Source organism: Nannobrachium achirus (genome assembly GCF_963921795.1).
Source record: "Nannobrachium achirus genome assembly, chromosome: 7".
Lineage (NCBI taxonomy): Eukaryota > Metazoa > Chordata > Actinopteri > Myctophiformes > Myctophidae > Nannobrachium > Nannobrachium achirus.
Window position 1 is genome coordinate 10,277,756 of NC_137816.1, and position 14,085 is coordinate 10,291,840.

A 14,085-nucleotide genomic window follows, 5' to 3' on the forward strand; every position below is an offset into this window, starting at 1 on the left:
TCCACCCCCTTCCGCACTCCTCTGTGGGCAGCACTCAGCTGGGTTAAGCTGTAAACTGAAGTTTCCCCTTGGGATAAGCTAGGTGTGTCAAAATACCACATATATATATAGCTGATGCCTGACAGTGTGTCACTGGTTCGAGTCCCGATCCCAACAACCTTCGCTGTGACTCACTCCCCATCTCTCTCCCCATTTCCTGTCAGTCTACTGTCCTATCAAGAATGGCAAACACAAATCTTGGTCCCCAAGTGGTTGTCGCCCAGGAGTATGTTGCCTTGAGTTTCCCACCAGGTGCTTTGGCCACACAGCTGTGCTGTTTTCTCATGCCAATAAAGCTCCTTTGAATTGATAGGGGATAATATCTGCTTTATGCCTTTGATGTTGACACCCACATAGTCCAAGCAAGCCCAAGATTTCAAGGACTGCTCCAGAGGCGAGGTTCAACCACACACCCTGTGTTTTGTGAAGGTCATGTGTATCTATCTGAAGGATACACCCAGCTGACTGGATACTCTAATAACATAAATTGGACACCTCAATAGTCTGTAGTTAACAACAGATCATATCATTCTCTGGACGGTTCAATACATCCGATGATCAGATTCTGTACAGCTTAGACTTAAAGACCCAGTGAAATGAAAAATACGTTTTTCACACTTTTAGAGCTTATCCGTGGTAATCATATGGGCATTCCTAACACTAGATGCCCAAAAAATAGAAAATAAAGCATTGTTGTGTATATTTATATCAAAGGTCCCTAAATAGGCCATTCTTAATTACTTCCTGTGAACAGAAATTCAAAAAGTGATGACATCGACAGGTCCGCTTGCATATAAATGAACCTTTGATTACATTCACCTGTTTGTTTCCCATTGCTGGCTCCCATTACTCCCATTACTCAGATTTTAAATCCCATCGCCTGAAGGGCTGGTCCCCTCGGATTGGTTCAGAAACACACAGGCTTCCTTTTCAAACTGAAACTTCAAAATAAAATACCCAAAATAGTAATTTCATCGGGTCTTTAAGTTCTGAAGACGTTATGCAAGTTAACACTTATTCAGCGGTCTGGAGCAGTCGAAAGACATGGCATCAGGTGGGAACTGGCAGCCATGTCTACCAACAGCAACTAACCCCCCATACTTCAGCCATGTACCAACAGCAACTAACCCCCCATACTTCAGCCATGTACCAACAGCAACTAACCCCCTATACTTCAGCCATGTCTATACAGCAACTAACCCCCCATACTCCACGAGAACAAGTGAAGTCAGAAAGAACGTCGGTTCAAGGGTACAAGGTCAAGGTCCTTGAAGTCCTCACCAATGTTCGAATCAATTAAGTTTGAAGTTGGTCAATCCCATATCTGATCATGACCATATAGGCCTATACGAGCAAAGTGGTTGGATCTCTGGTTCTGCACAACCGGATTTCCATATTATGCCTATGGCGAGGCGTATCAGTCGGATCTGCGAATATATACCGGTATATATATATATATATATATATATATATATATATATAATCGCGTACAGTGAAAAACCTCTATCCATTTTTCAATGGGGGGGATTAAAGCTATAACTAACCTATTTGGGGGTCCTATACGCAGGACCCCCAAATAGCAACACTCCTGAATTTGGCAGGAGTCTCCTGAATGTTGACCCCATCTCCTGTCATGCTCCTGAATTGTCATTTCTATTGAATTTCTCCTGAATTGGAGGATTTCCATGGCTTTGCGTGGCAACTGGTAACATGTGTCCGAGTTAAACTGTGTATAGCAAGCAGCGTGATGACTGTCTGTTTGATGATTGTCGTTTCTCCTTGATATCAAACTCCAAATATTCACCAGAACACAGGAAATTACATCTACTATATTCAACATGTCTTGCATGGGGAGGACCCCCAGACCCCCTGCTTAATAGGGACTAGGGAGTGTGGGCAGTGCATGCAATCACACAGATAGCCGATATTCACTTACAGTAAGTAGCCCTAGTGAATATTAGTACAGATGGGTCTTCAGTTATCAAATCAAATTCTGTACAACAACTGTTGCTTTTTTAAATGCTGAAATTGTAACCATCATTTTCCAATGCGAGTAAAGCAGCAAGCCTAATAAAATTATCAATATAGCAAAATTCACCAAAACACAGGACAATAGGCCTACATCTACTCTGTTAAAAGGATTCGGGGGGAGGACCTCCAGACCCCGAAGACGAGGAAAAATTCTGACTCTCCAATGTTGGCAACAGGCAACCCCACCACTCCTACTCCTAGTATGGATAAGTTTGGAATGGATGTAGTCCAGTCATTATATGAAAAAAACTAAAACAAATTGCAATAGTAGCAAACTCAACTGATTTTGTATCCTCATTATGTCCTTAGTGAGGGAAAAAAAAGTCCCAAGGAATCCCATCAGGGGAAAGTTTTGAAAACGACCTACCTACCTTCACTTATATAAAAACTGCTGGGTAGATTCATCTACCCAAAATCTGAGTAAAAAATGGTTTACCCATTATGGGTTATTATAATGGTGTTTGTATGTATAATGGGTTGTTTTGTACAGCTCATACATTACCCAGCTGCTGAGTAAAATTGTTTTACTCAGTATGGGTAGTTTTAAACTTAAGTTGGTCACCTGGTATGCAAAGCATGCTGGGAAAAGCATTTCTCTAGGTTTTCAGGGATAAGCTTTTGGTAGCTAAAAATGCTAAATGTATCATATCCATGTGTCTGCCTTGGCAAGCTGACTGTCATATGTCAGAATTTCATTTGTCAGTATTTGAGCCAAAACCCTAACCGTAACTGCTAGGCTGCTAGGTTATGGTTGAGCTCCCTCCCCCTACTGTTATGAAAGAGAATAACTCATGGTAATTATGTTATAGTCACTTATAGGGTGAGTTATAATACATCACAAATTGGGTTATTTTTAACTCAGCAGTTTATAGTGTGTATATTTATAGGTTTGTAGTCAAACTATAGTTTAACTGTAAAATAAAAAAAAATATTCTACCCACATGTGGGTAAAATATATACTAAATAATAGTGATTGACCCAGAGCTGAGTAAATTATTCTACCCAGGTTGTGGTAGAATATTTTACTACGGTGTTGGGTAGAAAGGACCTACCCATTTTTCTGTGTAAGATTTACTACTGTTGGGTAGGTCCAATAGTTACCCAGGGGTGGGTTAGAATACAACCCAGATTGGGTTATTTTCAACCCAGCCAGTGTACATACTATACATTACACTATATAGGAAAAAATGACTCCCAAAAAATCTGCTTTAAGTGGGACGTGAGGGGTCAAACTAGGGTTTTTTAAATTATTCTGAATCCATTGCAAGCATTTGTTTTGCATGAAAAACATTCCTTGGGCTAAAAACGGACTGTGAAAATTGATGACTCATCACTAAACCATCGTTTTGAGGGGCCATTTCTTGCCCAAGGAATGTTTTTCTTGCTAAACAAATACTTGCAATGGATTCAGATTAATTAAAAACCCCTAGTTTGACCCCTCACATCGCACCTAAAGCAGATTTTTTGGGAGTCATTTTTGGAGCTGTGTGAAGCACAGGCTCCCTATACGTGGCCGTGTGGGTCTGTCTGTCTGTGTGTCTGTGTGTGTGTCTGTATGTAGCCTGAACTTCCTAAACTTCGGCACGCTACTAGTCCCACAGTTTTGCCACCACACACTCGCGCCATATGTCAAATCGACCGGCTTACTCGGGAATCGTGGGCTAGTAACTTGCTAAGAGAAAGGTTCAATAGTTTAATTGATATTAATTTATTAGTGAATTAATTTTCCCCATTGACTTATAATGGGAATCGCAAAAACTCACATTCAATTATTTGTCTCTCGCAAACCATAGGGGCTAGAGTTTCAAGACTTGGAGAGGAGGTTCATAATGATTTCAAGGATTAAATAAAAAATAATTGTGTCATTTGGCCGCATGGTGGCGCCATAACACCCCACTTTACGTTTTGGCCTGTAACTCTTGAACCGTAGGTCGGAAAATTAAAAATATTTTTTCCCTGGATTCCTTGGGTCATGACGCATCTCCCCATATAGGCCACGCCCATTTGCGCCATGATAGATTTTCCGCCATCTTGAATTTTCTCCAAAACACACTTTTTGCTCCTTTTCCTACATATTTTCTTCAAATGTCACAAAAATCGGTACACATGATCCACACACACACACACACACACACACACACACACACACACACACACACACACACACACACACACACACACAGCTCCACTTCACACGGGTGTGATTTTTTCCTTTATAGTGCAGTGTATAGTAGGCTAAGTGAAGGTAGGTAGGTCGTTTTCAAAACTTTCCCCTGATGGGATTCCTTGGGACTTTTTTTCTCTCACTAAGGACATAATGAGGATACAAAATCAGTTGAGTTTGCAACTATTGCAATTTGTTTTAGGTTTAGCCTAATTTTGGCCTAAAATTACTGGACTAATGGACTAGTAACTAGCCTATGCGTTATGCGCGGATCACATGAGAGAAAACGTTCGGTTTTCCGAAATAGCAACAGTTATAACAGTCTGCAGTCACATAATATTTGATCTCCATCAGGCTATCAAACACTTCGGTGACTTCGCAGAGCATTACAGATGTCAGTCTCTCCATCTCAGCAAGCCTGGCTTCATGCGCTCAATGCGCTGCGCCCCTTCCCACGTTCATTAAACCGACAGTCACACCGTTCAATATAGGCTACACAACATGCACTTTCAAAAAGCTCCTCGACTGATAGGCTACATAAAGTAAACCCTACACCCGATATAGGACTTTGGACAGGACAGAGTCAGGATACACCCCCACGCCCCCCATCAAAAAATCATTAGATTAACAACTGAACAGGTTTAATTAAGACGGACAAGACGTCCTGATACAGTTTTGTCTACATTGTTATTTTATTATTATTTTGAAATAGCTATCCAACAACTAATTTGGCTAGTTTTTGGTAGTCTAGCCTACTGTTACAAGTGCATTAACTTGGAATATACGATCGAATTTGGCTTAACTAAAGAAAATAAATACATTCATAAAGCCTATAGGCTATCAATAGCCAATTTGAATTTAATGATGCTTTTATTTGCTGGTCTGTTTTCTTTCTCTTCCATTAGGCTATAGCCTATTCCTAGAAAAGAAAAGAAAAGCCAATAAGTAGTTTCTTAATTTGTTAAATCATTACACTATCCTCAATATATTTAGGCTATCATTATTCAATACTGACCGTCTGAGTCGAAATGTTGCCAGATATCAAGGAACTGCGCAGCGGTGAGCTCTGCCAGGTGAAGGTGTGGTCCGTGGGGTTGCTGTGCTTGAGTTGCCATCCTTGCGGTTGATCCTGCCTCCTCTCTGGGTGTGTATGGCTGCTAATTCCCGAGATCGTCCCAGTCCAGAGCTCTTTCAAACTGTCGCTCGCTAGTTTTCAGCCCGTGCTTTTAAACCCCCCGCGGCGCATGCAATTCTCCTGCTGGCCAAGGGGGGCGTGTCTGTTGAAAGCTTACAGGAGATGCTGAGGAGAGAGACCAATCACTCTACTCAAGAGGGGGGGGGGGGGGGGGGGGGGGATGCTTGATTCTCTCAATGCATACAGGCTTCGAGATGAGTCGACATTAACTGTACTAGGCCTATATGTTGCTGACTGGAACAATGCTGATTGAATCATTTGGTTGGAGATGTGTGAAAATGACATCATGCTGTCGAACTCTGCTTTATAAGACAGGCCACAATCCCAGGCCCTTCATATGTTGTAATATCTCTCTCTCTCTCTCTCTCTCTCTCTCTCTCTCTGTGTGTGTGTGTGTGTGTGTGTGTGTGTGTGTGTGTGTGTGTGTGTGTGTGTGTGTGTGTGTGTGTGTGTGTGTGTGTGTGTGTGTCACAGAGTGTGTGTGCACGTGCGTACGGGTGTGTGGTTGCACATGCAGTGAAACCATGTTCCTGCCAAGTCTTGTCTTTTCTCACTATTGCTAATAAAGTATCAGTTGTTATGTTACATTCATATGGAGATGAGAGGACACCATATACTGCCCTCCATCCCATTCCTGGTTTACTTCCATCTCCTCCCTCCTTCATGCTTCATTCTCCACCATTCTTCCCAGTCAGCAGGGTCTGAAGAGCTTTCCGTCTTCTTACCCATAGTTGGCACAAATCCTATCAGTAATCGGTAAGGCTCTGTGGTGCAGCTACTAAATCACCCATACACCCTCTTTCTCACTGGAGGAAATCCACACAGTAGTGCCCCTCATACATTTACCCTCTCTCCGTAGTTGGGGTGAGAGTTTTTATTTTATTTTTTTATGATGGGAGTGTACAGTATACACAGCAGCATCTGGAACCCACGGGTCCTTTTTTTAAACTTTCAGAGTTGAATGAAGACTCAGGATTTTAGCTTGTGTGTAAGGGTGGGGGAAGGGTTCAGTGGAAGAAGAGAAAGAAGGAGGAAGAAAGCATTTTATCTCCACCTAGCAGCGTTGAGTTGATTGCACTACTGAGAAATGAAAAGGGGGGGGGGGGGGGAGAGAGAGAGAGAGAGAGTGAGAGAGAGAGAGAGAGAGAGAAAGAGAGAGAGAGAATTAGTTGGAGTTGACGCTAGGAGCATGTGTCTGTGTTGTCACTACAGACTCTCCTCCTTCCACATACACACTACATTGTAGTGTACTAGAGGTTAGTTAAAAAAAAAAAAAGTAAAAAAAAAAATTAAAAAACATATTTGACATATTTGACCGCCGGACGCACTTCCGGTTTGGAACTCCGTGTGGCACGTGATCAGTCCTAGCCAATTGGAGTGCTGCATTTGGTGACAAATACCGCTGGCTGCAGTTCTAAAATGTAATATAAGATGTGGATGTGGATGTAGAGCTCTTATAAGGAAAGCTCTTCCAGTAACATGCTTTCTGTATGAATAATAATTACAGTTTATTCTATATACAGCATCTCCCCAATGCCCTGAGCACTCATAGACAAATTGTGAGAGAGGGTGATGGAATGAAATCGCACAGTACAGTGCCTGTTCTATAAAGCAGAGTTTGACAACATGTTGTTTGTTTATTTTCACTTATAAATTATACAAAAGTTCAGTAAAAATTTAGCATTCTCCGGGAATTCATATAGGATAAAATTACAATGTGGGTTCAACCGTTCACGATGACCTTTGCTGCCTGTCTCCCCATTTCTCTCCCCATTTCCTGTCAGTCTACTGTCCTGTCGATAAGGGCATAAAAGCCCCCCAAAAAAAAACATTAATAGACATGTCATACAGATGAAAAATCAGAACAAGAAAGAAAGGCATGAGAAAGACTTCACAGACACTTGCCTCACAAAGGAAGATCTAATGTTGTTTTCTCCTGCTGTGCATTATTAAAAGAGTTACATACTCAGAGGTTGGATTGAGTCATCGTGAGTTTGAACAATTAAGTTGCAAAGTCAGTAAGAACAGAATTTTGAAGAGGAAAATAGCTTATACGTAAGCAAGTTCACACTTTTACGCGTGATGTGCATGAGAAAGACTTCACAGACACTTGCCTCACTAAGATCTAATGCTGTTTCCGCCTGCTGTGCATTCTAAAAAGTGTTACATACTCAGAAGAGGTGTCTGAGTAGTGCTTTCATGGGCCTTTTGGGTTAGCCCCAATCTGAAAACCTTCGAGTTGAGCACCCAGTTCCCTTGTTGATTTCTAAAAGCACATTTATCAGGAGGTGAAAACAAAACGGCCCAGCCTGGATAATGAATGGGAGCAGGGTGGAGAGTAACTGTGGTTCGGCAAGACTCATAAAAAAGGTCACCTTCTCCTATGAAAGCGATGCGAGAGTGTGATCTAGCCAGCACCAACCCGGGACTCCTGGATTACTGCCCTTCACCCTCTCCCATCTAACGTCAGGGGCTTGAGCTCTACAGTGTTGTTAGCTAAGCTGTCGCACCGCAGTATGTCTACGTAGCTGGTGCACTTCTTGCTTTTCCTGGCTTTGCCCTGGGTTGGCACTAGTTCCGGGTACCTGACACAGTGCCTTTCCTTGCAGTATCCGATCCGAGACTATAGGCTTTGACATCTGCGTATAGTCGAGGTCAGTATTCATGATGGGGTGTACTCGCCTAGACTTCCTATATGAAAGCAATCAAGCAGCTGCTCACTGCTCAGGCACTGGTTGGCTCCTACAGTATTTGTGCACGTAGAAAACTGCTAGAAGTCACTATTGCAGCAACATAGATCATCCTCCCCTGCCGGCTTCCCATCCACGACCAGTTGTATTCAATGGCGTGCCCGGCCAAACTGGAGGCACCATAGTCTCATTTATCAGCCAGAGGCACCATGGAGGACTCAAACTAACAGTCACAGGAACATTATAGCCCTGCGCCACCCGCATAGGGCTAATGTTCCAGGGATTTTACTGGGTAAAAGTCCAAAGTCCCCCCTTAATATGCCTACAATTTTAAAATGAACATTTGCTGATTGGTAGAGGGCTTTATTTGAGCATGCCACTCTCATTGTATTCTACATGGATGAAAGGGGATGGATAAATATTCAATCTGGATAATGCAATGTAAAACAAATTACTTATGCAAATCAACGATTCAAACAAATGACTTAACTAACATAAAGATGGTAATCCACACAAACAGGAAATGTAGGAGAAAAGTGAAGAGAGTAGATTTTGAGGATGATTTTCATGAATACTTAAATTATTAAATTAACAGAAAATGCATACCTGAATTATGCTTATTCTGAATTATGTATGAGAAATGTGGTGTGGCATGTGTTTCCACAACATATTCATAGCACTTAAAATGGTAAACAAAGCTATTTTTTTTTAAATAAACAGTGCTACAGTGTGTATACACCACTGAGTTTTCATTACAGTTTCTCCCAATTAAAGTACACTTTGACTTCTTCCTTTGAATCTCTCCATCTCTCTCATGATGCTAAATCAACTATACCAAGTAAACTCCTCTGTCTTATTGTATCCAGGGCTCTCAGTGTACAAATGTAACTAAATGAACCCGTACAAATATGTATGATGTAATTTTATACTCATAGGTTTAATGTGTCAAATTATCCATTGCATTATTTAGTGTGAATCCTAAGATCATCACTTGGCAGATGGCTCCATATGCGTTTTCTACAACGATCCCAGAAAAGTGTTGTTCCATATCGCCACAATACAGCTTCTAAAGAACAGCTTCCCATTCCTCTGTCAGGCACTGATTTACAACACAATGGAGCAGCTATTTTGTTAACACAAAAAAAAGTGATGCCAGTTTAGGACAGCATATTCACCAAAAGTGCTGAGTCATGAGGTCTAAGGCACATTTTGAGATAGCCTGAAAGCCAATGGCAATGTTAAATCACCATAAAATCTATACTAGCTACTTTACGAATTGAAATGCATGCGAGATTGCAGCTTTAACCTCATATCAAGCCAAGACATAAAGTAAATGCATTGGATTGTCCTTTAAATGGGGTAAAGGAAAGAAATCCTAATGCTGTACTATTACTCTTGGCACATACTACATGTACATAGATGCCATGCTACAGAATGCTCATCTATGGGTGTTAACATACAGTACACACACACACACACACACACACACACACTCACACACACACACACGCGCGCGCGCGCGCACGCACGCACGCACGCACGCACGCACACACACACACACACACACACACACACACACACACACACACACACACACACACACACACACACACACACACACACACACACACACACACACACACACGTACGTACACACACAATCAAACCAATATCCTTTTATACACTATATTACGATGTAAGGGTCGTCCACAACTAGAACGATAAGGATAACTGTACAAATATTATGGATGGGCAGATCTTCATGAAACTTTGAGGAAATTATCAGTACACTACTAAAGTCAAAGGTCAAGGTCACAATCTAGGTCAACGTATTGAAAGGATATTGTATGCTCTGAAAATGAACACCTATATATATTCTTTCAAGAGACTTGACTTAAGTTGATTTTGAAATGATAAAAAATAGGGGATAAGCTTGCCGTAAGCTTCATTCTTACTCCTTTTTGAACCATTCACCCTTTGTCAGTCTTCTGGTTGGTCCCTGACTGACCAACCTGCAGGCTCTTTCTGCCTTGTCTCGCCCAGCGTGGTTTAGAAGAGAGTGGCGTCACGCTTTGATCTCGCCGCAGACCGAAAGTGCCGTCGCATGGAGCCTGTTCTCATTCTTAGCAAGCCTCTGCTGCTCCGCAGCCCCGTCCGCCCCCATTATAACCGAGGCATTTTCACTCGCTGGTAAGTAGACTAAATCACGTCTTTTCCCCCCTTTTAACGCATTCACGGGCCTCTCCAAGGTAGACAACATTATTAAAAGGGGGAAAAAGACGTGATTTAGTCTACTTACCAGCGAGTGAAAATGCCTCAGTTATAATGGGGGCAGACAGGGCTGAAGAGCATCAAAGGCTCGCTAATGAGAACAGGCTCCAGTAAGCTAGGCTAAGCTAGCTTTCCACGCTTACAATGGGAGTCGATGTAAGTGTCATAACTCTCTCTCTCTATAGGGGTCTGGTCTCGCCCTGCCCTGGTTCCGCCTTTTTTATGTTGAATTTTCGAAAACATCATTTTTGGAGAAATAAAAACATTTAAAAAAAACATGCCCAGTCAGTCACTATCCTGCAACCTCTCAGGTTCCTTTTGACCAAGTTTAAAATGAGAATTGAATACTCAAAATAACAATAAGAAGCAACTGTCCCACCAAGACACAGTCAGCAACCAATGGGTGCGAAGAAGGGCGGGACAACGGGCCACGGTCTGTTAAATAACATTCCGCATTTCATGACACTTGGTGGGCAACTGGGCATTATCAGCAGGCTGCTCCGAAGAGGCGAGTTGAGTAATGGGTCAAAAGGTCAAGTTCACAATCGAGAGACTATAACAGGTGAGGGTTCATTTAGTTTCATTTTGGAATGCCAAGGTCCAGAGGTCAGAGGTCATGCCATTAAATTGAGTGAACTGCCCTAATTAATATCATATAGGCTAACTTGTAGATACATTTTTAGACTTATATATTGCTTCTTCTTTATTTTTTGATCTCATTAGAAATATAGTAGGTATATATCTAAAATTGTATTCCAGAAGCCTTTCTCCTATCCTGATAATAACAAAATAAAGCATGACCTTACTGAACCTTACTGGCCGTAGTGCCTAAATTAAAATTATTTACTACAAGAAAGATGGATGGTAACCAATAACATTGGCACCTTCTGTAACATGGCACTTTGACAACACAATGTCGCTCTAATTTATCCCATTCACAGAAGTCATAGCAAAAACCTGAGTAGGCTTTAAAATGATGACTTTCATTTCTCAACTCAAGTGAATATAATCCAGGGGTGCCTGCTGGCCTACCGGTCCAGACGCATACCACATAGGCTCTGATGCCTGACAGCGTGTTGCGGGTTCGAGTCCCGATCCCGACGACCTTTGCTGTGTGTCACTCCCCATTTATTGTCTACTGTCCTATCAATAAAGGCATAAAAGACCAAAAACAAATCTTTAAAAAAAATGTGAATACAATCCATATTTAAACGTCTTCATTAAAGATTTAAAATGAGGACATCAAATGATGATACACACTGTTTCTCTGTTGTGCTATTGAATACTTGTATACAGTATGCCTATTATATTTGAATATTGCAGAACAGTTGATTCTACACAGGCATGTACAGTAGCAGGAGCCAGCCAGTCATGGCTGAACGCCTCACGACCACATTCTGACAACATAGCATTGATTGAGGATGAGGGATAAACCAGAACCAGTAATACACAAGCCACTGTGATGAACCATCTGGTGTTTCAATCACAGTCACACCTTACAGACAGAAACAGACCAATCAGGGCAAGGACAGAGAGGGCGAGAGATAATGTTAATGATTACAGATGGGAGGAAAAGGTCATTGAAGGCGCCCTTCAATGACCTTTCTCAGCCATCTGTAAAGGGGTGGGGTTGGGGGCAGGGATGTAATGGTATATGGTGTCAAGCAAGAACGGTTTTGAACTATAAACCTCTCCTTGTAATATCGTGCTCACTGTATAAATTAACACTTGTGTTAAATAATATTTAACATTTAACATAATATTTTTGAGACACTTAGATCCTGTGTCTAGGCTGGAGACGACCTGGACTCAATTCTGTTACTGGTTTTACACAAACTGAAGATTTGTAATTTGTGGATGAAATATCAAAGGATGCAATTTACATCATCCTTCTTCCAACTGTGCATTTTCTTCTGGAATCGTCTCTGACTCTACATGGATCAATTGAACTTTGACCCTTAATGCTGTCCTATTGGTGTGCATACAGATACATAGCTCATTTGGCTTTTATAGCTGGGGTGAATGTGGGTGTACTTGGATCAGCATTGTGTCAAGTTGTAGGAATTAGTGTATGTGAGAAATACATACTGGAGATATGCGAGTGATGCCACCTTGTACCAAGAAAATCGCTGGGAAGGCATTTCAATAAATGTTCTGTACTGGAATGGTATTGACCCAAAACGTAGCAACTAAGTAGATAAAAGCTGCTGTTCGGAACTTATTTTAATGAATAAAACATAATTTTAGATACAGCCAACAGCAATACAAAATATACAGTACTTCTTGTTACTTGCAGGGGAGGCCATGTGGAGATTGTCGTCTTCTCCCCCCCCAATCAGTAGGTTACTGATTACAATTATGTGTAGAAAATTAGTAATCCGTTACAGACTACATTTTTAATATAATCTTCCCAACCCTGGTTGTGGTAAAGCATGACATAACGTAACATAAAGCTAACTCATGTGTACTAATGTGACGTAATTCCAAAAACACACATATATAATGCATGATTAGATGCTCAAATGAAAAATGAATGCTAATAGAGCAGATTGTTAGTATGCATGAATGTCAGTGTATGGGCGTGTTTGTCTGTGCATGGAGATTAAATTAGCTTCCATGGATTTGACTTCCAGAGACATTTGTTCGCTCACTGTTAATACGGCTGAGCAGTAGCCATAGTGGGAGTGTACATTTTGTGTGAATTAGAGTGACAGTGTGTACCATCGCTGTAATCAGCCATCTCTGTCAGCAGTACAATGGACTAGAGTAGGACAAGAGTTGGATTCATCTCTAATGCCATTTCCACAGATACTACATGTCCAACTCACTGACATAAGGCAGTTCAGCAAAGGAACTCTCCATAAAATTTCGATCATCAGTTTCATTTAGAAAACAAATTTCATTACAAGGATTCTTCTGCAGAATGCAGGGAATTGGTACAAAAATACAGTGACTGAAAAATTGTGGGATAAAAATTATAAGTAAAAAAAAAAAAAAATAAATAAATACAGTGACTGCCCAAATGTTTTGTATTGCTTTATAATGCCTTTGTGTATTACAATCACCAACCCATTCACCCAACAGAGAGCAAAGATTATTATGCAAGGCACCAACCTGCCCATCGGAAGCAGTTAAAGGACAACTCCGCCCTAAATCACTTCTAGGCTCATTTTCCTACTTATATTGATCCAAAAATACTGTCCATGGGGTCTATTAGGCAGAAATGCCCCTGTTGTCCAGTTTCCCCAGCAGAACCCAGCAGCTTTCATAGCATAGAGTGGAGCCTATAAGCCTATCACTTTTACACTATTTGTTGTGGTCAAAAGTTTAGGGCGGATTTGTCCTTTAAGGGTTCAGTGCCTTGCTCAAGGATATTTAGATACTACAGCCACGTTATTCAACATCTGACATCATACATACAATCCCTTTTATGCCCATATATGGAGATCCCTGTATGTAGAAGTCTTGGCCATCCATCTGTCTTGGCCATACTGTATATGGATTCTGTATATGGACATGATCATTTTGGAGTTAGCTTGTTTTGCTCCGACAGCAGAGATACAGTAGACTACAAAGGCATATTTGATAGACACTACAGCGATGTTTAAAAGCCAAAACCTCACCAGATTAAGTTGTGATGGGAATTTGATGAGTGGATCAGTGGATAATGATATAGGCACGTCCCAAGGTGCAAG

The 14,085-nt window shown here is 41.3% G+C and overlaps 1 protein-coding gene across 1 annotated transcript in view; it reads right to left on the bottom strand.

Annotated features, from left to right (window-relative positions):
* The window catches only part of LOC308288348 (calretinin-like), a gene marked incomplete at its 3' end in the record, with an annotated part of 17,070 nt that extends 11,703 nt beyond the window's left edge, over positions 1-5,367 (bottom strand). The window contains exon 1 of the mRNA XM_080729765.1: positions 5,250-5,367. Within this exon, the coding sequence (XP_080585891.1) occupies positions 5,250-5,349 (100 nt within the window). The 5' untranslated portion in view covers positions 5,350-5,367. The remainder of the gene's footprint in view (positions 1-5,249) is intronic.
* Positions 5,368-14,085: the final 8,718 nt, after the last annotated feature.